Source organism: Mustela putorius, unplaced genomic scaffold (assembly GCF_011764305.1).
Source record: "Mustela putorius furo isolate JIRA1106 unplaced genomic scaffold, ASM1176430v1.1 tig00003927_pilon_pilon_pilon, whole genome shotgun sequence".
In the NCBI taxonomy this organism is placed as follows: domain Eukaryota; kingdom Metazoa; phylum Chordata; class Mammalia; order Carnivora; family Mustelidae; genus Mustela; species Mustela putorius.
Window position 1 is genome coordinate 6,734,254 of NW_025422072.1, and position 26,772 is coordinate 6,761,025.

Genomic DNA, 26,772 nt, shown 5'->3' on the forward strand with positions numbered 1-26,772 from the left:
ATGAGGGATCCAAAACTTGAGCAAGGCAGTTTCCTTTAGCCAAGGAAAGCTCAATTCATGGGAAAGAATTCACCTCCAAACAGTTGAGAGAAAACACCTCCAGCAGTAGGAGAAATGAGTTCCTTTATTCTGAACAGGGATTTGGGATACTCATTACTTTGTATACCCATCAGCCCCAACTGCTTTCAAAAATAAGTACGCTTCATCTAAAAACACTCCCCCTAAATTCCAATTTGTCTCTTGTTCTGAGTAAAAACAAGAGGCTGTTACTGGGGAGAACTATTACTTATGTCATTGATGCAGTTCTTGATACTATAGCTGATACTCATCTTCCTGTTTTCCTATGTGATTTCTCTTACATTCATTCTTATTTGCTAAAATATGCTAGTAGATTACCTAGTGAAGTAAACGAGAATGTTATGCCGAAGAGTTTTGATCTCTTAGTATGGCTGTGGCTGCTGTGTTTTGTCTATTTCCTGATGATATTGGGCAAAGAAGTACCAACATGTGTCCCAGTAGGTCATCTTGATGCCACTTGTTTTCATCCTTGCTCTATTTTATAGCAGCACCCTATACATTTTGGTGATCTCCATCAATAACTCCTGTAAGGATAATGACTTCTTTCCTTGCCTGATTATCTCTTGGCACAAAGAGACCAAAGTGACTGAGTGGAAGCCATAGCATTAAAAAAAAGGAACTCTTGTAGTATCCTCTGGTATTCTCTCCCCTAGAAATCAGGACCTGTAGATGATGGAGCCTGTATTGTTAGAAATGCAAAGCACAATCTCTCAGTGGTACACAGAGAGTGATGGTGCCCATCCTTGTAGGCTCTCATCTCCAAGCTAACACCTAGTAGTTTTGTGATGGTGCCATATGTTATATGAGTCATTGGATCTCGTGGTTATATGATCACCAATGGGCTTTTAGATAAAGTAGCTTCCTTGGTCCATTGAGATGTTAGGAGAAATTTAATATTTGTGGATCACCAGTAAATAAGCCCTAGTGTAGTAATGCTGGTTAAATGTCTGTTGGTGAAGAGATAAAGAAAATATACTCATATCTGAAATATGTGTCATGGCTAGTCAAAATGAATCACATAAGTCCAGAAAAATCAGCTGACTACCAAATGGCTGATAGCTTTTATCTCTATTCCTAGTACATTGGGTATTTAAGGAAAGCAATAACTATATCAGTCTTGGACCTTGAACATCCATTCATGGGGCCCATGCATAGAGTCTGTATCTATGCTCTACTCTGTTGATGCCTCTTATGGTCTCTGAAGACAAAATAGGACTGATGTTAACTGAACAAGTTCTTTCTGTGTGGTTATTTAGTGCATCTTCTGTTGTAGATATCCTGTGGTCGGTGTTAAGATGCATTGCTAAGACCTTCACACTTCATGCTAATTCCCATTAATCCATATATATGCCTCCTTCCAAATTTTTTGACTCAAATTGTCTTACTCTTTTCCTTCTAGTCCAGTAATAAACCAACCAGGTTATTTACCACCACTTTATGAGTTCAGGTATATTCTTACCTTGGCCTACCTCTATTTCTATCCAAAAACAATCCTCTGACTGAAAATCTGCCTATTGGAAGGATTTTCCTTTAACCCTATATTTATAGAGAACCTCTCAGTGAAGCTATAGGAAAGTTGCCATCCATTTCCAGTTCATATCTATAAACCAAGTGAACCCATCCATGAACCATGCTCATGCTTGTTCTTTGTCCTTCAGATGCTAATAAGGGAGGGTTTCTTTCTAATAAGGCCATAGTGTGGACTGAGGGAGAGCTGATATTGCAATAGTAGTGCATAACATAGGAGTGCAAATTACACATGATCTCTGGTCTACTCACATTTGATCCCTGAGGTACCATCTACAATATATTCCTGCTGCTCATTCCCAGTGCATAAGATTTGTTCATGATAAGAAACTCTGGCTGCGTGGATATTTGATGTCCCATAGTCACGAGTTTTATCTCTGCCAGGTTCCAGAAGTATGCCAGGGACTTTTTTTTCAAGTTCAGGATAATTCTCTGCTATATATGCTTAGCCTGGGTCTGTGATTATCTTCCTCAGTCTTTCCCACATTGTATATTTTTCATTGCTCTAATAGCATAGAGACTACTGGGACACATGACCCAAGCAACAAGATAGCATGTGCTACAGTTCAGTTAATTCAGTAAAATCACTGTATGTTACTCTATTCAAATATATCTTTTGCCATATTTCTTTTTCCTTATCCTTTCTTTTTTACTTTTAAAGCGCCAATTTACAAGTAAATGACAGTCAGTATCAATTCACATCTTTTAGATGTTCTGTTCTGTTTTCTTACTCTTTTCTATCTCTGAGTGTTTTAACTTGAATAATTTCTACTGACTTGTTTTCAGGTTCAGTGGTTGTTTCCTCAGGTCAGCCTACCACTGATAAACTCACTGAAGGATTTTTTCAAATATAAGTATTTTCTTTTAGCATTTCCATTTGAATATTTTTAATAATTTCTTTCTTTCGATATTCTTCATTGCTTAATTCATTTTTTATCTCATTCCATTGATAGTTGGTGGGTTTTGGGTTTTCTGGGTTTTTTTTTTCTTTTCTTGACTTTCTCTTAATTTTTAAATTTAATTCCTTTTAAACAATAAAAATGCATGTTTTCTTAGATTATTCCTAGAAGAATGACATTTGCTGGACTGCCTAACTGGAAACATTTTATGATAGTTGACCCATTTTTAAAAATTTAAATACTGTTGATAATAAAATATCTTGTTATAAAATTCTTATTTTGGTCTTAAAAAGCTCTTATTCCATTATTGTATGTTGGAATTCAAAATGGCTATATGGGTCCATCTGAATTTTCAGTCATTGATTCCTAAGTCTATTATTTATGTGATTATTGTGTGCCTGCATTAACTTACTAGGTCATTCATATGTATCATCCTATATAGTAAGTTGTAATCATTTTCAAAATGGTATCATAATTTGGATGTTTTCAACATTAGAGAAGCAGACTATTTGATCTTTGACCACCTGAGAAATTTTGTATTTGGCATTTTGTATGAAGTGAAAATAGATATGATGTCTGTCCTTTATCATCAAGTAGGGAAGATAAGACAGTAATTCAAATAAATATACTTTAAGGGTAATCTGATAAAAGTTGTTAAATAATTTTTATTGGGAAATATTAAGGGGAATTTTTAAAAAATGAGTTAGAATTTTAGTAGGACCTGGGTAAAATAAGGCTTCAATTAAGCAGAGATAGGAAAATAACATTCCAGATAGAACTATCAGGAGTAAATGTAGATACAAGAAAATATAATATTAATTCTATTTTAGTTTGATGAAAGCAGTGATTCTCACATCTATCTATGCTTTGGAAATAGCTGGAGAGATGTCTTTTTAAAAATATAGCTTGTAGGGAAATCTGGGTAGCTCAGTGGGTTATGTCAATGCCTTTGGCTCAGGTCATGATCTCAGGGTCCTGGGATCGAGTCCCATATTGAGCTCCTTGCTCAGCGGAGAGCCTGCTTCTTTCTCTGCCTCTGCCTGCCACTCTGCCTGCTTTTGCGCTCACTCTTTCTCTGACAAATAAATAAATAAAATCTTTATATATATATATATATATATATATATATATATATATATAGCTTGTCAAGCTTACTCACTAGAGATTCAAATTTGGAAAATATATATAATTTGTTTTAATTCCACAGGCAGTTCTATTTGGTTTCTAAACTTAGGGACTAGAGTAGTTGATAATATCAGAGGAATGGTAAGAAAGGCAAGATTGACCTAGAGAATTTAGTTCTAGGCTAAGAAAACTATATTGATTTCAGGAGACAGTAAAGTGACCATAAAGTATTTGTTAGGATAACACATATGAAATGAAGAATATTAGGAATCAGAAAAGTCATTTTGGAAAACTTGGCCAACATGTGTAAGACTGACCAGTGTGAGAAAATTGGGTGAAGAGGGCTTGAAGAGAAAGTAAAAGAAGGAACATAGACCAGAGAAAAGCTTGTTAGAAAAATGATAGATGAAGATGATAGATAGATGATACATCGATGATACATAAACAAACTGAACTGTGTTTATTTGCACATATTTGTTATAACATTGTTGATGCATGTAAATATTTTATTGATCACACTTCTCAGTTCATATATATTAGTGACTTATTTCTTAAAAGGATTCATTAATTTCTACTGTGAAAATGTTAGATGCAGAGACACATGTTGAAGAAGCCTGGTAAAGAAGGTTTCCAGGGGGAGGCCTGGAAAGTGCCCCAAATTCCCCAAGTAATCATCTACTCTGCTTAGAAAAAGGAGTTGCCTATGCTATTAATGAAATAAGGACTTATAACGTTAGAAATACAAACTGAAAATATTCCAGATGTAAACTTGTATGTTGTGGATGTGTTCGCCAAAATAAAACATGTCTTTCTGAAGAAACAATAGTGATCTATATAATGTGAGTTATATGTTAAAAGCACTTAAACCTTAAACATCACTGGGCAGATTTGTGATGTGAGTTTTTATAAATGATTTTAAATAAGATCTAGTGTGTTCACAAATAAGCAAATCTTCAGCTAGAACTGCATGGGGAACCCATCACATCTGAAAGTTTATTCTTTTCAAAGAATATTTTTCAGGAAATAAAATGATTTTAAAGCTGAAGTCTCTTCAGCCCCAGAAGAGGGCAGATTGTTTTTGTTTTTGTTTTGTTTTAGGTGCTCCCAACTGTGTGCTGCTCACCATCAATATTAGTAAATTATGTTGTTTGATTTTCTTATATTTGTATGTATACCATTTACTGTTAGTTTATGTACCTGTATTATATTTATTTTATTTTTAAAAAGATTTTTATTTATCTATTTGAGAGAGCATGAATGAGAAAAGATAAGCAGGGGAAGCAGCAGGGGGAGAGGGAGAAGCGTACTCCACACTGAGCTGGGAGCCAGGTGCAAGACTCCATCTCAAGACTCTGAGATCATGGGGCACCAGGGTGGCTCAGTCAGTTAAGCGGCTGCCTTCAGCTCAGGTCATGATCCCACTGTCCTGGGATTGAGCCCACTTCGGGCTCCCTGCTCAGCGGGGAGTCTGCTTCTCTCTCTCTCTCTCTCTCTCTGCTGCTCTGCCTACTTGTACTCTCTATCTCTCTGTCAAATAAATAAATAAAATCTTAAAAAAAAAAAAAGACCCTAAGATCATAACCTGACCCAAAGGCATCTGCTTACCTGATGGTGCCACTCAGTTGCCCCTATTTATAACTTTTTATAACCATAGAATCAGTTCTGTGCCTTTTAGCTTTTAAAAAGAGATAAAACAGTCTAAAAATTAACTGAAAAGAATAGATTAAGAATAAACCTGTGATCCCAAGAAAAAGAAGTAAATAAAATCCAATAAAAGTCTTATTTTTATTAATATCTTCTTTTTATTCATAAAAAGTCTTATTTAACCATTTTATTAAATGTAATCTTTTGGTCTCTTTAGCGATTGATATATTGATATTTAGTAACTATGTAAATATTATTCCAAACAATTTTGTGGTTTTATAAGCCCCAAATCAAGCAGCAAGATAGCAGAAAAGAAAATAAGTTAGACATAGCAAAAAGGAAAAATAAATAAATAATTAAATATTGTCATTTTTCTTCTCTTGTCAAATGAAATCCACAATGTTCATCATTAAATTATTTGGAAAATATTTGCTACACTATGATGGAGGTATGTTGTGTAAGTATGGACCAAGCCAATGAGAACTAACTATGGAAGGAGTCCAGAACTATGACTGACACAAAATAGATACTCAATGAATATGTGTTGGATACATTGAAGAGTAGTAAGAAGAATCTGGGATATAAAGCAAGATAGGAAAAGAACTAAGACTGAGATTTTGAGCAAGCCCTGGTAATGTCTAACAAATACTAAACATTATTTCTTTTTTTATTCACTTGAATTCATGGAGACAGTGTCAGCATTCAGATTTGAATCCTATAAGGAAGACAAATGAACATGCTGTTATAATAATAAATTATCATAAATATCACTTTTCTTCTTCTCCATGCTGCTAAAAATGCATACTCTCTGTAAGTCTCTCAATTATGCTACAACATAGATATCTTGATCCAGAATTTACAGATGGTAATTTAAAGTTTGCATGGATTGGTAATTATGGTTTTGTTGCATTTTTTTGTTATTTTTTTTTAATTTCTGGAACATGATAATGGTTTTCCATTTATGGTGGAATATATAATTTCTATTTTTTCAGATTTATTATGGTATAATTGACAAATTTATAAGATATTTAATTTGCACAACATGATAATTTGGTGCATTTGTACATTATAACAGGATTCCTACCATCTAGTTAACACCTCAGAATTGTTATCTTTTAAGAGAATATTTAAGTTCTACCTCTTAACATTTTCAAATTATGTAACATAGTGTTATCCACCACAGTCACCAGGTTATTATACATTAGATCCTGAGAACTTAATCATCTTACAGCTGAACTTTTGTGCACTTTCAACAACCTCTCCTTATTTCCTCCAATCCAGCCACTCTCTGGCAACCACTTTTCTTCTCTGTCTGGGTTTGACTTTTTTTTTTTTTTTAATTTTTTAAGATTTCACATATAAGTGGTACCATGCAGTATTTGTCTTTCTCTCTCTAACTTATCTGAGCTTAATGCCCTCAAAGTTCATGTTGTCACAAACAATCGTATTTCCTTCTTTCTCGGGGCTAGTAATTATGTATGGGAGATCATTTTGAACCAAAGTTGAACAGTCTGCACACCTTTATTACTTTTTAACTAATCATGAAAGCTCCTCTGTTTGGAGGTGGGGGAAAAATCGATATTCCATTAAATAATTCCCCTTGACTCCACAGATTAGACATGGCTTTTAGGCACACACCTCAGAGGGATCACTTCATTCCAGATTCTATTCTCACCATTGCAAGGACAAACAGTTTCCCCAGATTCTCAAGAACTGTTTTGTTCTTGCTTGGGAAGAGGCTGAGACTTCTGAAGAAAAACAAAACAAAGATGGTATATAAAGCAACATACAAACATGCACATAAACACACACCACAATGATCTGAAGGACTGAAGTATTGAACTAGACAAACAAAATTCATGCCCAAACTTGCTGCGGGGGAAAAACTTTAAAATTAGGATAATGGTGATTGTGATTGAAGAAGAGGATGCAGTTTTAAAAAGTGTAGCTAAATAGGCCTCATTGAGAAAATGGCATTTTCTCAATGACATAAACACCTAAAGAATGACACCTAAAGAAACTGAGGAATGAATTGTGTGAAGTCTAGGAAAAGAGAGTGCTAGGAAGAGGAACAGTTTTTTTAGGAAAAATAACTTCAGTGTAACTACATCAGAGTAGTCAAGGATAAGGATAGAATAAGATAAAGGTAAAAATGCAAAAAGAGGGTATGGCTCATATGGTACTGAAGCATTATGGTGTTAAAAATGAAAAAAAAAAAAAAGGTTTACAGGGACAAGAATATTCAGTTCAGTTGATCATTACATTTTTAGTCTCTCTAGAGGTTTACTTAGGCAGTCAAATTATGACTACAGTTTACTTAATGGCTAGAACAGTAGGGGAATAAAAAGCTCCTAAAGTAGAGTGCCTGGGTGGCTCAGCTGGTTATGTGACTACCTTAAGTTCAAGTCATGATCCCAGGGTCCTAGGATCAAGTCCCATATCAGGTTCTCCCTACTCTGTGGGAAGCCTGCTACACACTCTGCCTGCTACTACCCCTGCCTGTGCTCTCTTTCTGAGTCAAATAAATAAATAAATAAATAAACAAATAAATAAATAAAGTCTTTAAAGAAAAAGCTCCTAAGGTAATGTTGATGATGTTGCTCTAGTAAAATTAAGACATTCTTGCCTTCTCTACAGAGGATAGCATCTTGTCAAGTCTCCTGTCTCTAAAGGTACTAGATACATCCTGTCCAATTCCCTTTTATCGTTTTACTCCTTGTCCCACACTTTTCTGGTAAATTGACTATCTCTTTTTAACTGAAATTTTCATCACTGATTCTGCCAGCATTCTACATAGTCCTACAGACACTTTTACTCATCTTATTAATTAGAATAATAATGCCTCTGGAAACACCCAAATCAGTCACTTGATACAATATAGTTGTGATTTTTGTCAAGAAAAGATAGTAATTATGTGTTCACCTTGGTCATGGAGTATGAATGAGAAATATACCTGTATAACATGAGCCACAGAGCCAGAGATTAGGAAAGGGGGTCCTTTTTTGTTTTTATTCTTAATAGTCTGATGTGCACTAATGATTGCTCAATCCATATTCTGAGCCTAAATTCTGATGGCCCTTTTAAAACAGCTGTGGATTTGAGCAATTTATACATATTATTTTTATAGCATTATTAATATCCAAAGTTCTATTTGGGTAATAATATTTATGGTAATAAAATAAATAAATAAGTTACCATTACATAATAGGATTTTGACTTGAAAACTGACAGTCTACAAAGAGAATTTCCAAAAATATTCTTTGCATTTGAAGCCTCATTTGCAATAAATCACAGACTCCCAGTGTGATTGCTCTAAATAACATCCATTTGAATAGATAGTTCTACAAATGATATGAAAATTAGTTAAGTTACGATATCACTTTGTAAAATGGCTGCCTATCTGCCAATAGCCTTGTCCTCCCCAGCTTTTTTGCTGGTATGCAGACAAATGCTGAGATACCTAATTCTTTCAAACTATTTATCTGAATTTTCTTGGGTTCCTTTTCACCATGACCATCGAAGCTTTCCTCATCCTCTTTCTCAGATAAAGGCTCAATTACTTCTATTTCTTAAATGCCTGAAGCACTCATTTTGGTCCATCATTAGGACAGATGCCATGCTGTTACATATTAGGATGTGGTATGATGGTATCACATAGTAGCTAACAGCATGTGCTCTGCCATTTACTAGCCATGAGATCTCGTGCTTTATTTTCTTATTCTATAAAATGGGAAAAGCAATTTCCATGTCAGAAAACTACTGTAAAGCCTAAATGAGTTAATCTATATATGTTCTCAACAGTACCGGGCACATAGTAAGGTCTTCAAGTATCAGTTATTATTATTATCATTATTATTATTTTCTTCATCGTAATAAACTTGTTTATAATGTTCTCTTTATTTCCAACTAGCTTATTTATAACTATCTGTTTTAAGCATTGTAATAGCTTAATATTTAATAAGCTTATCCTTATTCTCAACTAAACATTATGTTAAAAGATACACTGAAGCATATTAAAAATTTCAAGAGTTTACCTGCACAAAAATTGAGTCAAATGAGGCAGCATCCAATCTAATATATAGACTGGAGCTCCAAGGAGCTGTGCAAAATGACTTTTATAGCCTGAAGGGAGCAGGGACAAGGAAGATACACTAGACAAAAAAAGCAGATTGGGGGGCGCCTGGGTGGCTCAGTTGGTTGAGCAACTGCCTTCGGCTCAGGTCATGATCCCGGACTTCCAGGATCGAGTCCCGCATCAGGCTCCCAGCTCCTTGGGGAGTCTGCTTCTCCCTCTGACCTTCTCCTCTCTCATGCTCTCTCTCACTCATTCTCCCTCAAATAAATAAATAAAATCTTAAAAAAAAAAAAAAAGCAGATTGGTTATTGCAATCATTTGGGGCTGGCAGTGGTCTATCAGGCAGACTACCTAACTGGTGCTGATCAGGAGTTTCTTGACTGACTGGTTTAAGATTCCATTTCTAGGAGAGCTGAAACTGTAATTAAGTCTTGGTTTGGTGACGTGGGGCTTGCATAAGAGACTATTTTGGGTCTGTTTTCTTGTTTTTAACAGTATCTATTGTATTACTCAGCATAGTAATTTATGCACATATCATAGCAGCTGTGGAATAGTCCACATGATTCGAATCCCAATCTACTTTTATGGCCTGTGTGATTTGAAAACATTATTTAAACTCTCCAAATCTTTGTTTATTTACCAGTGAGTTAAACTTAGTATTACCTACCTCCAGGATAGATGACCATTAACTAAGATAATATATGTAAAGTCTTCAGCACAAGGCGTGGTGTGCCAGTAAGTGCTCAGTTGATGGTAGCTAGAAGCTCAGTACAGATGGACGCAGTAACAGAGGAATTATTCTAACCATTTTTACCATGTCTCTCTACTTCTTCCTAATATTTCTCACATGTAAAACCTGAAATACAATCTAGCTTCCCATTAAGCTTTGTTTATGTGGTTCTCCAGATGTTTTCTATCTATAAATATTACCTCTGACATCACATTTCTGGATTAACAGGGTCACTGTCTTTTCTTGCTTTGTTTTGTTTTTCCCATTTCTGTTTGGTACCCCTAGTTGAGCACAGAGGTACATGGTCGGTGCTTAATAAGTATTTAAAACAGCCCTTGAAGACACCAGGTATTTTGCCAAAATTAGGTTGCATTTAGAAGTGTCAGTCAGCACATTAATAGACTCACCAATACCAAAGTTAGAAAAATTCAAATTCTTTCTTAACCCCTATAAGTGAGAAATATTTGACTGTCAAAAATCATTATTTTTAAAAAAAAAACTGAAAAAGATCTTGAATTAGTGTTTACAGTGCCAACTTGATATAATTGATTACTTCACTAACATTCTCAATTAACAATTGCTCGCACTAAAGACAAATTTCTAAAGTAGATTAAGGTTGTGCTTTGTTTTTCTCATTTACATTAAATTAGTAGTATGAGGGTTTATAGACCTCTAAACATGTTTAACCTTGAAAAGGTGTTTTCTTTTGCTACAATGTGTCAAGTTACCTTTACGGGGAAGGAGCCTTGATTTTTTGGTGTTTACCATAATGAATAAACTTTGGAGTTTTACATTTAAATGGTCTCATGTTTTGTCTTGTCTCTTCTATTGTAGGCATTGATTGTGAAGTAAATATAGATGAATGTCTATCAGATCCCTGTCTCCATGATGGAACTTGTATTGATGGCATCAATCATTATGCCTGTGACTGCAAGAGTGGATTTTTTGGAACACGCTGTGAAAAAAATGCAAATGATTGCCTCTCAAATCCTTGTCTATATGGAAGGTAACTATTTTTGTTTTTCTATTATTAAATCAGAAAGTAAATTTAACTCACAATATTTAAGACTTAATGTCAAGGGAAAGTTGATAAAGATAATTTTAATTATGCTCTTTCATAAAATGAGAGCTAAGTACAGTTAAGATGACAGATGCTGCCTGTTCCACTTAATGCCATGTACTGATACATTATCTCTGCCCTTCTTTTATTTCTGCTCATTAGCATAAAGTAATTTTCAATAAATGTGGATTAATTGGACTTTAATATACTTAAAGGTAACTGCTCACAGTAATAGAAGTAGCTGGTAAGATGATGAGACATTCTATTATTTGCTCTGTGAAGGGATAATACCACACACTTAGAATTTAAAATGTTCCTGGCTCTCTCATCCCCATGTACATGTAAGGTATTTTTTGACTCTATTTTTGGAATTATATAATAACTCTCCTGCTCATGGATAGAATATTAGTTCATGCAAATTTAGACCCTGGATATTTCTAGGAGATGCAGGTGGCAAAGAAGAATGGTTCATAGATGCACCAGCCTTTTTCTGCAGCATTATTTTTCTTTTCTAGTTCTGCCACTGACTTTGTAAGCAGGGGAGAGAGGATGAGAATGGTAGCTCATGGCAGTGCAATTTGGCCATAGCTGACTTCAGTTCCCAACATAAACTCTAGATGTACTTTTTATCTTTAGAACTTTTCTTTCTTTACACTGCCATGGGGAAGATGGAAAAAATTAAAATTGATCTGTTCTTTCAGTCCAGTCACCTTGAAGGATAAGAAGCAGGAACAGACTCTGCCTTCTATTGCTCATGGGAATGTATGTTTTTTTCCCTTAACTGGAAAAGAAAAACTTTAAATAGTGAAACTCCTTTGAAATTATGCTTTACTGTCTTACTTATTTAAAAATGTAATTCTGTGTTTCAGATGTATAGATCTCGTTAGCGAGTATCAATGTTCATTTGTTGCAGAATGGACTAGCTCAAGATGTGAGATCAAGATTAATGTAAGTTTTATAATTTTTATTAAATTTGAAGTAATTCAAAAGAAAAACCAAAGTACTCGTTATAGGTTTCAGAGTCATTTCTTCAGCAGTTATGGATGATTTAACTGCTCTCTCATCTTTCTTCTTTGGAATTTCTCAGCTACTCCAAACAGAACTAAAATCATATCTTCTTTTCATTTTTCCTCCTCTGTGTCTTGTTATCAACAATTTCAACAATTTCTGCAACCTGGATCCCTCCTTAATTAAGTCCTGGAAGTAGTTATTGTCAAAAGAAGGATCAAAAGGCTTGTACTTTACCATCTGCCTCCCCCTTTCTGGTCTTAGGACATACAGGTGTCTGTGGAAGTGTAGGGATGAGAGGACATTAAATTGATTCAGATATCACAAGAACATAAATACTGACTATACGTGCCAAGAGGTGGGTACATGTAAAGAACACCAACACCTGAAATACTTTCGTGATCTTTTTTGAGTCTTCAGGAGTCTGCAATGTGATTGACACATGGCATTTTATGTGGGATGCCTAATTAGTTGAGAAATGTCAGTTACCTGAAGTTTGAGACCATATTTGGGAGATGAGAATCTTGTGAGCCTTCCTGAATAATAGGACATTCTTCCAAATCATTCCTCTCACATGGTAAAGGAAGAAATTATTGTGACTTAAAAGAACCTCTAATATTGTGATACTATGGATATTTTATTTAAATCCTTTGTTTCTCCCTTGGCCATAAAATAAAACTACAATAATTTCTACATCACACAGTCATTGGTGTGATAATGCACATATGACATGGTGGGTATTCAGTAAATGGTCCTTTCAGAAGGAATGCTGGGGTGGTTAAATGCATTAAGGAGAAACAGGATTGAACCACTGTCTTGCTACTTACTTTCTATGTGTTCTTGGATAAATTATTTGTATTCTGAAATCATATTTTAGCTATTCAATGAGGGCAGTCATCATAACACCCCACTCTTGGGTTGTTGGTTGTTGTGAGGATTAAATTAGGTAACGCATGTAAAACAATTAACACATTTTCTGACACATTATTTTTTAAACTTAATTATTTATTGCTGTTACATTGATTTGATTCTAGAGAGTGAGGCCATATTTGATGTAGAAAAGGAAGTGTCATAATTAATAAATTCCCTGGTAAGAATGGACAAGGCATCTATCTTGTTTGCACTGTTATACATATTGCCTGTGGCAGTCTCTAAAACCCTATCTCCTGGTAGTATAAATATAGCATTCTTCTTCAGAATTAAACATATATGTAAATAAATATTTTCTTTTATATAGAAAGTTGTATATATTCATACACACATACATGCAATATTGTGAGAACAATTATTAAAATTCTATCTATGTACTTCTAGATTTCTTCCTTAAATCTTTTATTTTTTATTTTTTTTACACCCAGTGCTCCATGTAATACATGCCCTATTTAATACCCACCTCTAGGCTCACCCAACCCCCCACCTTCCTAACCTCCAAAACCCTCAATTTGTTTCTCAGAGTCCACAGTCTGTTGTGGTTTATCTCCCCCTCCCAATTTCCCCCAACTCACTTCTCCTCTCCTTCTCTCAATGTCCTTCATGTTATTCCTTATGCTCCACAAGTAAGTGAAAGCATATGATAATTGACTCTCTCTGCTTGATGTATTTCACTCAGCAGAATCTCCTCCAGTTCCATCCGTGTTGTTGCAAAAGTTGGGTATTCATCCTTTTTGATGGAGGCATAATATCCCATTGTATATATTGACCATATCTTCTTTATCCATTCATCTGTTGAAAAGCATTTTGGCTCTTTCTAGAGTTTGGCAACTGTGGCCATTGCTGCTATGAACATTGGGGTACAGATGGTCCTTATTTTCACTACATTCATATCTTTGTATCTGTGTTTGTACATCTGTATCTTTGGGGTAATTACCCAGTAGTGCAATTGCATAGGGTCATAGAGTTGCTCTATTTTTAATTTCTTAAGGAATCTCCATACTGTTTTCCAAAGTGGCTGCAACAACATGCATTCCCACAAACAGTGTAAGAGGGTTTCCCTTTCTCCACCTTCTCTCCAACACTTTTTGTTTACTGTATTGTTGATTTTGACCATTCTAACTAGTGGAAGGTGGTATCTCAAAGTGGTTTTGATTTTAATTTCCCTGATGGCTAATGATGATGAACATTTTTGCATGTGTCTGTTAGACACTTGTAAGTCTTCTTTGGAGAAGAAGTCTGTTCATGTCTTCTGCCCATTTTTTGACATGATTATCTGTTTTGTGTGTGTTGAGTTTGAGGAGTTCTTTATAGATCTTGGATATCAGCCCTTTGTCTGTAGTGTCATTTTCGAATATCTTCTCCCACTCCATGGACTGCCTCTTTGTTTTGTTGACTGTTTCCTTTGCTGTGCAGAAGCTTTTGATCTTGATGAAGTCCCAAAAGGTCATTTTTGCTTTTGTTTCCCTTGCCTTTGGAGATGTGTCTTGAAGGAAGTTGCTGTGGCCAATGCTATGTTCTTCTCTAGGATTTTGATAGATTTCTACCTCATGATGAGGTCTTCTATCCATTTCAAGTTTATCTTTGTGTATGGTGTAAGGGAATAGTCAAGTTTCATTTTTCTATACATAGCTGTCCAATTTTCCCAGCACCATTTATTGAAGAGACCATCTTCACTGTACATTATTTTCTGCTTTGTCAAAGATTATTTGACCATAGAGTTGAGGGTTCATATCTGGGCTCTCTACTCTGTTCCACTGGTCTATGTGTCTGTTTTTGTACTAGTGCCATGCTGTCTTGGTAATCACAGCTTTGTAATAAAGTTTGAAATCAGGCAATGTGTTGCTCCCAGTTTTGTTTTTCTTTTTCAACATTTCCTTAGCAATTTGGGGTCTCTTCTGGTTCCATACAAATTTTAGGATTGTTTGTTCCAGCACTTTGAAAAATGCCAGTGGAATTTTGATTGATATGACATTGAAAGTATAGATGGCTCTAGGCAGTATAGACATTTTAACAATGTTTATTCTTCCAATCCATGAGCCTGGAATGTTTTTCCATCTTTTTATTTCTTCTACAATTTCTTTCTTGAGTGTTTTGTAGTTCCTCGAGTACAGATCCTTTACCTCTTTGGTTAGGTTTATTCCCAGGTATCTTGTGGTTCTTAGTGCTGTAATTACTAGAATCGATTCTCTAATTTCCCTTTCTATATTATCATTGTTAGTGTATAAGAAAACAACTCATTTCTGTATATTGATTTTTGTATCCTGCCACATTACTATTTTTATTTTATTTTATTTTATTTTATTTTATTATTTATTTATTAATTTTTAAATTTTTATTTTATTTTAACATAAAAATGGACTCATTACCCTCCTTATTAAATGACTATTTGTTTCACTTAGTGTATCTTAGGAACCATTACATTGTAATACAAAGAGTCTTGACTCATTCCTTTTACTTATTTATGTGCATTAGGGCATTTTATTTGCATGTATGTATTACATACCTAGAAAAAGAATTGGATTTTCCCTCCTGTATTTTCATTTTGCTTCTTCATGGTCTTTGATACCAGCTGTTGTTGAGTACAGTGAAACCAAACTGATGGGGCAGAAGCAGATTATTTTTCCATGTTTTTAGATCTTTGAGTTGTACCTCAAATCTGAAGTGGATCATTCCACACTTGTTTAACCTTTCCATGAGGTTCACAACAATTTCCAAGCTCTTTGCTTATTAGTGATTTCAAATTCACTAAAGTAATCATGCTTCATCGTTTTAGTTAGAAACCAGACGATGACTTTGGAGTATGGCCTATTAAGAACCTAGAGTTTGTCTCTCTTTTCAGATCATTAATGCTCTTGAGAGCATCTGCCAGGACATTCATGTGCACCATTACGATGGCACAAAAAAACTGTAGAAAGAACCTAACGCATTCCTTTTAATACTACATTTTCCAGATAAGTATTGAAGAACCCACTTAGGGGCACCTGAGTGGCTCAATCAGTTAAGAATCTGACTCTTTATTTTAGCTCAGGTCTTTATAAGACTTGTAAATTGTGAGATTTTTGTATTTTTTGTATTTTTTTTTATTAAGTTCAATTAGGCAACATATAATACATCATTAGTTTTTGATGTAGCATTCAATGATTCATTAGTTGTGTATAACACCCAATGCTGATTGGATCACATGCTCTCCTTAATGCCCATCACCAGGGGAGTGTTAAAAAGAAAACCAAACCTGCGCCATCACAGTGCCTGACTTCAAGCTATATTATAAAGCTGTGATCACCAAGACAGCATAGTACTGGCATAAAAACAGACACATAGACCAATGGAACAGAATGAAGAGCCCAGAAATGGATGTTCAACTCTATGGTCAACTAATCTTCAACAAAGCAGGAAAGACTATCCGATGGAAAATAAAACAGTCTCTTAAATGAATAGTGCTGGGAAAATTGGACAGCCACATGCAGAAGAATGAAACTGGACTGTTCTCTTACACCATATTTTTTGTATTTTTCTTTACTTTTTTCTTTCTGACACTGGCCCTTCCATCTCTCCTTAGAAAGTCTTTTCATGCAGCAATATTTAAATTATTTTCTTATATTCTCATCTATAATTTTAAGATTAATAACACTTTTAGAACTTTAATCCAGTGAATATATTATTATGATTGATATAAAGTAGGGGCAATTAATTTTCTAAGAATTTTTGTCAAAGGGTCTGTCATTTATTGATTCTGGTTGCCTTATTTTTCATGCACTAAGTTCCTATATATGGGTCAGTTTAGGATTATCTGTTCTGTTCTTCTGCTTTTTAAAATTCCATGCTGTCATCTATATTAATTACAGTTCAACAGAGTTTTGGGGTTTTTTTTTAACTGTTCTTTTCACTAGTACATTAAGTACACTCTAAATGTAATTTTGGTCATTCATTTTGCAAATACTGAATATTTTTTATCTATGAGAAACAGAAATAAAATAGTTTTCAGAAATACCTCCTGCTTACCAGTTCTAATGGAGATATCAATATAGATGTAAATGTGTTTGTTACTTAGCTGACCGATTTATCGTAACTTCCTCTGTTTTGTAATGCCCTAATAATAGTCTCTGAAGGGCATTCATAGATCAATGTCTTTTTTTTTTCCTAAGATTTTATTTATTTATTTATTTGAGAGTGAGAGAGCACGAGCTGGGGGTGGGAGAGGGCAGAGGGAGACGCAGACTCCACACTGAGCAGGAAGGCTGACATGTGTCTCTGTCCCAGGACCCCAAGATCATGACCTGAGCCGAAAGCAGATGCTTAACTGACTGAGCCACCCAGGTGCCCTGAGTCTGTCTTTCTAGGTTAAAGAGCAGTGGAGAACCATGTGCAGTACTGAGGGAAAAGAACACTCAAGTCAGTATGAGGCAGAGTGATAAATCTGATGTTCTTGGCAAGTAAGAGAGCAAAGTTTATGTTGGGATTTGAGGGGAGAAACCACAAGCAAACTTGTTTTCTTTCTCTTGCTTGTTTTTTAAAGGTTTATTTATTTATTTACTTAAGAGAGAGAGAGAGAGAGAGAGCAGGGGGAGAATCAGGAGAGAAGCAGACTCCCCGCTAAGCACAAAGCCCAAATGGGGTTCCATCTCAGGACCTGAGATCCTGACCTGAGCAGAAATCAAGAGAGATGCTTAACCAAATGAGGCATCAGGCATTCATTTCATGAATTTAGCACAGTGTTTAATTTCAACTCTGATGTACTTTTCCTTCTTATATTTGATTCATTTGTGCATTTCAGGCTATTTCTAAGACAGTGGTTTTGTTTTCTGGTATTTCAGTAGCTTTCTTTCCTGGAAGTATGTCAGACACATTTTTAATAGAGAAATAATAATATTTACTACAGAAATCCCAACTTGGGCATTTCATAATCTTGTTTGATTTGTTGAAATAGCAAATTAAACAAGTGCATTTTCTCTATATCAAAACATCATAAAGCAGATTAAATTGAGTATCAAATAAAATCTTCTTCCTAGAAACTATTTTAGTCCATGTTTAACCATGTAATAAAGAAAGAAAACAGAAAATTAAAATATTGGAAGTAAAATTGAGATATTTAGGCTTTACCATATACATTATCTTATTCCACAGCCAAGAGACTCCTTTGAAAGAGAAATCAAGACATGGTGGTAAATGAGCCCCAAGGTGGAATTCAGGGCATTTTGTGTCTATGTGGTTTTATTCTGGTATCATCTTGCTATAAGATATTGGTGAAGTCAGTAACATCCTTGGGCTTGGTTTTTGTTTTTGTTTTGTTTTGTTTTATTTTGTTTTGTTTTAGTAAAATAACATTGTTGGACTAGATTTTTGTTACTCAGTGTTTGGTATGTGGACTGTCAGCATCAGGATCACCTGAGGGTTTGTTAGAAATAGATAAAATCAGGCCTCACATCAAACCTTTTGAATTTAAATCTGCAGTTTAACAAGGTGCCCAGAGTATCCATAGGCAATTCAAGGCTTAGGAACAATAAACCACATTAGAAGTTTTTATTCAGAGCTACACAAAATTGGAGAAATTCTGTGAAGTTTAATAAGTCTTTGCATTGGGTAAGGTAAGGCTGTAATGGGTACCATGTTCTGTTTCCACCTTCAGATAGAACAGTTTCATGATTATCTGTTTAACATATTCTGTTTCTCCAAGATCTTATTTGAAGAAAGTACCCCAGTACTTTAGAAAACAGTGGTATGAGAAAGAAAACACATGATTCCATGACAGAAATGCTATGATAAGGAGGATCTCAAGTAATAATTTTCTAGTCTTCTGGGAAGTTCAGAGATCATAGAGCAACTTCTGCATCGAAACTACACAACTCAGATGGAGCACAACTATCAGAGATAATTGACACATTGACTAGCCAACCTGTCCTTTTGCTCTAACTAAACAATGAACAATGAATACATCCCTGCTGTCTTACTTTTACTCTTCTATATATTTCCTGCCATAGCATTTTTAATGCAAGATGAATGGACATAGAACTGGGGTATATGTTAATTGTCTAGATTCCCTTGGTCTGCAACAATACTCCTAGCTTCTTTCTCTTTCTCTAAACACCCAGCCTTTTATTCTCATTTTCTGAAGTTAAATGAGTAAATTCTACTTGGAAATCACTTTATTATATTTAAATAGGGTATAGCAAAGTAATATAAATGATGAACAGAAGGAAAGGTATCAGCCTTGTGTTTTGCACCAGGAAAGACCAAGAATTTTAAATGAATATTTGATTTTTTTCTAAAAAGAAATTGCTTTTGTATTTTCCATTTAGCCTGCTAATTAATTTAGTAAAAGATTCTTGTAAACCCTAGAGACAGAACTTTTGGCAGTGTAAAAATGATCCCTTTCTTCCCATGGGAGATATAATTCAATTAGTTTATGTAATGCTTTCTAATAAATCATTCTATGTATACCCAGCTGTAGGCCTAAGAGGAAAACATGTTGTTTCCATGTCATTCCCTATGGAATTCTGCATTTACATTCCACGAAAATAACTGCAGTACCTGCACTAAGTCTACTCAGTGCCCTTGGTTATCCTTAAGGAGTTTACAATTTCAGCAAAGGTAGAACAAATATCCAAATGGCATTCATTTATAAAAACATACGTTTAACTGTATCACTTGGGTGAGTGTAAAAGATCACCATCTGGGTTCGAAGCATAGCATGACTTGAGTTTTATAGTCAAGGGTACAATCCATTTCTTATTGAAAAGGATACTAATTAAACTCTCTGGTGATTTTGACAAATCCTTAATTTTTCCTGTGATAAATGATATGAATGCAGTGGCTTCACATTAGCCTTTTCAGTGTGAGTTTTTATTATTATGTTAAAATTTCTTAAAAGTCACTGTTTATAAGCATAAATGTCAATCATCCATAGCTTTAAAAATATCACTTTATAGATTAAAATGTAAAAATAAATCTCATGTTTATATATGTAATTATCCTTGAAGATTTAGTAACTTAGAATCCAGAGTGCAAATGATTCATATTTTTGTATATCCATTAACAAATATTGTGTAGACAACATGTTAAGAGTATACAAAAATGGTTTACTAGTGATGTCATAAAATTCCATAAATTATTTCTCATAATTATATGTTGCAAACCTTAACATTACCTTGAAAAATGATGTCATACCTTGTTTAAAGCACCATGCTTTGTGTTTTCCAGAATATAAGCACATATGTAATATCTAAAATAAAAATTTGGGGTACCTGGGTGGCTCAGTGGGTTAAAGCCTCTGCCTTCAGCTCAGGTAATTATCCCAGGGTCCTTGGGGTGCCTGGGTGGCTCAGTGGGTTAAAGCCTCTGCCTTTAGCTCAGGTCATGATCCCGGTGTCTAGGGATCGAGCCCCACATCAGGCTCTCTGCTCGCCAGGGAGCCTGCTTCCTCCTCTCTCTCTGCCTGCCTCTCTGCCTACTTCTGATCTCTGTCTGCCAAATAAATAAATAAAATATTAAAAAAAAAAAATGATCCCAGAGTCCTGGGATTGAGCCCTGCATTGGGCTCTCTGCTCAGCAGGGAGTCTGCTCCCCCCACCCCCGCCTGTCTCTCTGCCTACTTGTAATCTCTGTCTGTCAAATAAATAAATACAAATCTTTAAAAAATAAAATATAAACTTAAGAGCATATGGCATGATATGGTAGACACTAAATATACTAAAAAACTCATTTTCTGTTCTAGTTGAATGGCTGAGATAGAGGCTGGCAAGGCCCTTGACCATCATAGTATAAAGGGAAATAAGATAACATTTACTGAGCAGCTGTTAGGTCCCAGGAACAGGGCTAATTACTTTATATTTATTTTATTTAATTCTCATGGGAACCTGTATGAAGTGGATGAAATTATTGCCATTTTACACATAAATGCACCAACAATAAATAAAATACCAAAATACCATTTATTTAATAAGTGGGTAAAAGTAGTAGACAAGTATAAAAATACTCAAATGCTTCAAAAGTAATACAGATATTATCTAAGTTCCTTTGACTCCACAAATTCCCTGTATTTCTGGGACTATAGGATGAAGAAATACTAGACACAAATTTGGATAGTTGGGAAAAGTGGCTAATTAAAAGATTCTGATCAGACACACAATAAAACTGTGGACCAAAATGGTAACATATGAGGCACTTGACTTTCCCTCTTGCTGTGGATGTGCTGAGTGTGCAAAACAATGCATGCAGCTGTTTCCCTTGGGAGAAATCCAGAAACTACTATACATTGTGCAACTGAGAAAATTCTCACAATGGAATAGGTCAGAAAGTTTGAGACAGACTCTCACCATAAATCCCACTCTTGCAAAGTGCTATACATTCAGGAAGAAATCCCTAACTTCTAGCTTCTCCCTGAGAAATAGTGGGTTTAGACCCCACACCTAGCATCCCAAATTTTAAGAATATATAAATCTAGAGCTTTTATATATATATTCAAAGTTAAGTTGTTAGCAGAGACATGCTAGTACAAAAAAAACAGCTGCATTTCTATACACCAGCAATGAACTAATAGAGAAATTAAGAAAAAAATCCCATTTATAACACCAAAAAGAATAAAATATTTAGGAATAACCTTGACCAAGTAGGAGGTGAAAGATCTGTATACTTAACACTATAAAATATTGATAAAAGATGATTAAAGAAGTTACCAAAAAAATGGAAAGAAAGAAACAAAAGATATTTCTTATTCTTGGATGGAAGAATTAATATTATTTAAATGTCCATACTTCCTAAAGGGATTTATATCCAATTTATGTTTATATAAATTTTTATATTTATATATAATACATAATTAAATATAAATGTAGATATGAATATATTTATATATATTTATATACAATTTATATCCAATTAGATTTAATACCACCCTTATCAAAATTCCAAAGGTATTTTCCATAGAACTAAAAAAAAAATCTTAATATTTATATGTAATCACAAAGGACTCCAAACAGCCAAAGCAGTCTTGAGAAAGGAAAATGGAACTGGAGGTATTACACTTTCTGATTTTAATCTATATTTAAAGCTGTAGTAATCAAAGAGTTTGGTTTGGCATAAAAACAGAAATATGGAATAATGGAACATAATAAAGAGCCCATAAATCTATGCAAATAGGGTATTAATTTATGACAAAGGATTGAGGAAAGGACAGTATCTTCAATAAATGATGTTGGAAAAACTGATAGCCACATGCAAAATAATGACTCTGGACTTCTTTCTTACATCATCATGAAACCAGCTCAAAATGGATTAGAGACTTGAATGTAAGACCTGAAACCTTAAAACTAGAAGAAGACATAGCTGGTAAGCTCCTTGGTATTTAATCTTAGCAATCATTTTTTGGGTTTGACACCAAAGGCAAAAGCAAAGAAAGCAAAAAATAAAAAGACCTACATAAAACTTAAAAGGCTTCTGAATAGCAAAGGAAACCATTAGCAAAATGAAAAGCTACCTAGGGGATGGGAGAAAATATTCACAAATCACATATATAATAAGATATTAATATCCAAAATATATAAGGAACTCATGCAACTTAATAGCAAAACAAACAAAAACCCCAAACTCAATTTAAAAAATGGGCAGAAGGCTTGAATAGACATTTTTACAGTGAAGCTATACAAATGACCAATAAATATTCGGTGATGAACATAACTAATCATCAGGAAAATGTAAATCAAAACCACAGCGAGATATTTGTCCCATGCCTGTTAGGATGTCTGTTAGCAGAAGCACAAGAGAATAACAGATGTTGGCAAGGATGTGGAAAAAAGGAAACCCAAATGTACAGTCATGGGGGCAATGTAAATTGGTAATCACTATGGAAAACACTATGGAGCTTCCTCAAAAAATTAAAATAACTACCAAACAATCCAGTAATCACACTTCTGATTAAATAGTCAAAGGAAATTAAACCATTACCTTGAAGCCATATCTGTAGTTCCATGTTTACTGCAACATTATTAACAATAGCCAAGGTACAGAAACAATCTCTGTTCATCACCCAATGGTTGGGTAAAGAAACTGTGGCATCTAGGCAAGATGGCAGAGGAGTAGGGGACCCTATTTCAAGCGCTCCCCTGAATTGAGCCAGATATCTACCAGAGAACTCTGAACACCCATGAAATCAGACTGAGATACAAGATTCTACACTTCTGGATTTCTTTGGGGGCAGAGGATGATCAGTGCAGAGGTACAAAGGAGTTGGGAGTGTATGGACAGATATCAGAGGATAAACAGAAGGAGGAGGGAGCCACCAGAAGCAAGCCATTGGAAAGTAATGCCCCAGTGCAAAAGTGCCCTGTGCTTGGGGACCAGCAATAGCTTGGAGACCCGTGACTGCGAGATGGAAGAGACTGATAAAAGCACTCAAACAGAACAAAGGGACTTAATGGACAATAGCTGAGACCGGGTGCTACAGGTGTGGACCTAAGCCCATGGTCCCATGCAGCTACAACCTAACTGCACCTGAGAGGACCTGGCATGGGCTTGAGTCAGCAGTCCCTGGGGCTGGGCTGCCACAGCCAACACAGCCACCTCCACTACCTCCACTGCTGCAGGGAGCTAAGGGCACCCAGGGTGGGCTCAAATCAGCAGTTCCTGGGGCTGGTAGCAGCAGCTGCTACCACAGCTGCTGCCTCCAACAGGACTGAGAGGACCTGGCATGGACTTCAGTCAGTGATCCTGGAATGGCAGCAGCAACTGGGACCAGGCTCTCCCAGACCAGTATCCCTCATGGTTTTGGTGGCACAGGGGTACAGAGACAAGCGGGGGCCTCAGACAACCACTGAGAGAGTGGCTGGGGGGTGCCGTGAATGCCCCGTGGGAGGTTCTGGTGTTCAACGGAGTTTGCAGAGGAGGGCATCTCTGTGTTCTGGACCATTCAAAGAAGAGCAGAGTGCAGCTTCTCTCTGAGGTGGAGGTCTGGATGTGACAGTTTACTTTGGTCTGACCCTCCAAAAAGGCATGAAAGTTGCCAGAGAACAAAAACCTCCAGAGAACAAAAACCTAAAAAACTGGTTTCCATGAAGCCCAGCCCCCTTGATAGCCCACAGGGCAACTCCACCCAAGCAGGACTGACTGAAAAACAATGCAAGCCTCTCCCCCAGAAGACAATCCAAAAGAACAAGAGGAAAACAACCATAAGGACCCCATAAAACTGTAAAACCGTTGGGGTTTTACAGGAACCAGGGTTTCCTGGTGTTGACCAGGAGAAAACAGTATATTAAGCTCCCAGTATTGCCTCATAGCCTTTATATTTCTTAGATACTTTTTTCTTTCCCTCTTTTTTAAAAATTCTTTCTCATGATTCTTTTTTTTTTTTTACCTACTTACCATTTCAACTAGAAGTTTAATACAATATATTCCATAGTAACTTTTCAACTTGAACTTTTTCATACATATAGCTTTTTCTCTTTTACTTTTGTTTACATATATATAGATATAAGCTTCAATGTAGTTCTTTTTCCCTATTCAATACTACCTTTATATATAGACCAGTTTTAATTTCCCTGTATCTCTGGAAAGTTGAGCCCTCTAATAAAAACAACAATATATACACCCAGGAAGAACTGAAATACCCTTCCTCACTCACATCAAGGGATTATAACCACCTTCCCATCACCCCCCTTTTTTTATTTTGTGGTTTTATGTTTTTTGTTTTTTTTTTCCTTTTTCTTCTGTCTGTCTTTCTGTTTGTTTTTGTTTTTATACTTTATAAATCTTATTCTGTGTGCTCATTTTGAGTTTTTTTTCTCTTTTCTTGGTGTTTTTGTTTGTTTTTGTTTTGTACTTTATAAATCTTACTTTCAGGGCTCATTTTGGCTGTTTTTGTTTGTTTTTTTCTTCTTTCTTTTTGATGGTGACTTCCATTTGTGCCCACACTTCCCAGGATGCACCTTGCCTGGATAGTGGTTGATATTTTCACCTATACATCCCCTCAACCACAACTCAACAAAGTGATAAGGAGGAGGGATTCCCAACAAAGAAAAGACCAGAGACAATGACCTTTTCAGCAGATCTACTGCATAGGGATCTAAGCAAGATATCAGAAATAGACTTCAGGGTAGTAGTTATGAAGACAATAGTCAGGTTGGAGAAAACTATCAATGGCAACATAGATTCTCTAAGGGCAAAAGTGAGAGAAAATCTGGCAGAACTTAAAAATGCTATCAATGAGATCCAATCTAATTCAGATATTCTGACAGGGTAAATGAGGCAGGAGATTGAATTAGCAATCTAGAAAACAAAATGATAGAAGAGAAGGATCAGGAGGAGGTCTGGAACAAACAGCTTAGAATCCATGAAAACAGAATTAGAGAAATAAATGATGCCATGAAACGTTCCAATGTCAGAATTATTGGGATCCCTGAGGGGGTTCAGATAGAGAGAGGACTAGAAGATATATTTGACAAAATCCTAATTGAAAATTTCCCTAATCTCCCAGTATGAAATGGAAAATGAAACAAGCAATCATATCCTAGAGGCAGAGAGGACACTCCCCAAGATCAGTGAGGATAGACCAAACCCCAGGCATGTGGTAGTGAAACTCGTGAATCATAGAACCAAGGAAACCATTTTTAGGGCAAGAAGGGGAAGAGATTCCTTATGTACAGAGGGAAGAATATCAGAATAATGTCAGACCTGTCCACAGAGACCTGAAAAGCCAGATTTGGCTGACAAGACATATTCAGAGCACTAATAAGAAGAACATGGAGCCAAGAATTCTTTATCTGGCAAGGCTGCCATTCAGAATAGATGGAGAGATAAGAAGCTTCCAGGACCAGCAGAAACTGAAAGAATATGTGACCATTAAGCTGACCTTGCAAGAAATATTGGGGGGAGTATTTCTCTAAAAGGAGAAATACCACAAGAGTGATACAAAACAAAGATATATGGAGACAATCCATAGAAACAAGGACTTCACAGGCAGCATGATGACAATAAAATCTTATCTGTCAATAATCACTCTCAACGTGAACAGCATAAATAAAATGGCACAGGGTTGCAGATTGGATAAAAAGACAGGACCCATCCATATGCATCTACAAGAGATGCATTTTGAACCTTAAGATCCATCCAGACTGACATGAAGGGATGGAGAACTATCTTTCAAGCCAACTGACCACAAAAGAAAGCTGAGGTAGAAATTCTCATATCAGACAATTTAGATTTTAAGCTAAAGACTGTAGTTAAAGATACAGAAAGACACTATAACATTCTTAAAGGGTCTATCCAACAAAAAGATCTAACAATTGTAAATATATATGCCCCCAACATGAGAACAGCCAACTACATAAGCCAACTATTAACCAAAATTAGGAGACATATTGATAATAATATGTTCATTGTAGGGGATCTTAACACTACACTCTCAGCAACAGACAGATAAACTAAGCAGAGTATCAATGAAGAAACAAGAACCTTGAATGGCAGAATGAACTAGATGGACCTCATAGATATACACAGAACATTCCACCTTAAAAAAACAAACAAACAAACAAAAAACAGAACAACCATTCTTCTTGAGCACACATGGAACTTTCTCCAGAATAGACCACATACTTGGTCACAAGTCAAGTCTAAACTGATACCAAAAGATTGACATTATTCCCTGCATATTCTCAGACCACATGCTTTGAAATAGGAATTCCATCACAAGAAAAAGATTGGAAGA

General features: G+C 35.5%; 1 protein-coding gene across 1 annotated transcript in view; it reads left to right on the forward strand.

Moving 5' to 3' along the window:
• Nucleotides 1–26,772, forward strand: part of LOC101670523 (eyes shut homolog) — an 858,786-nt gene that overhangs the window by 605,311 nt on the left and 226,703 nt on the right. The window contains 2 exon segments of the mRNA XM_045069380.1: nt 10,913–11,084; nt 12,008–12,086. Of these exon segments, the coding sequence (XP_044925315.1) occupies nt 10,913–11,084; nt 12,008–12,086 (251 nt within the window).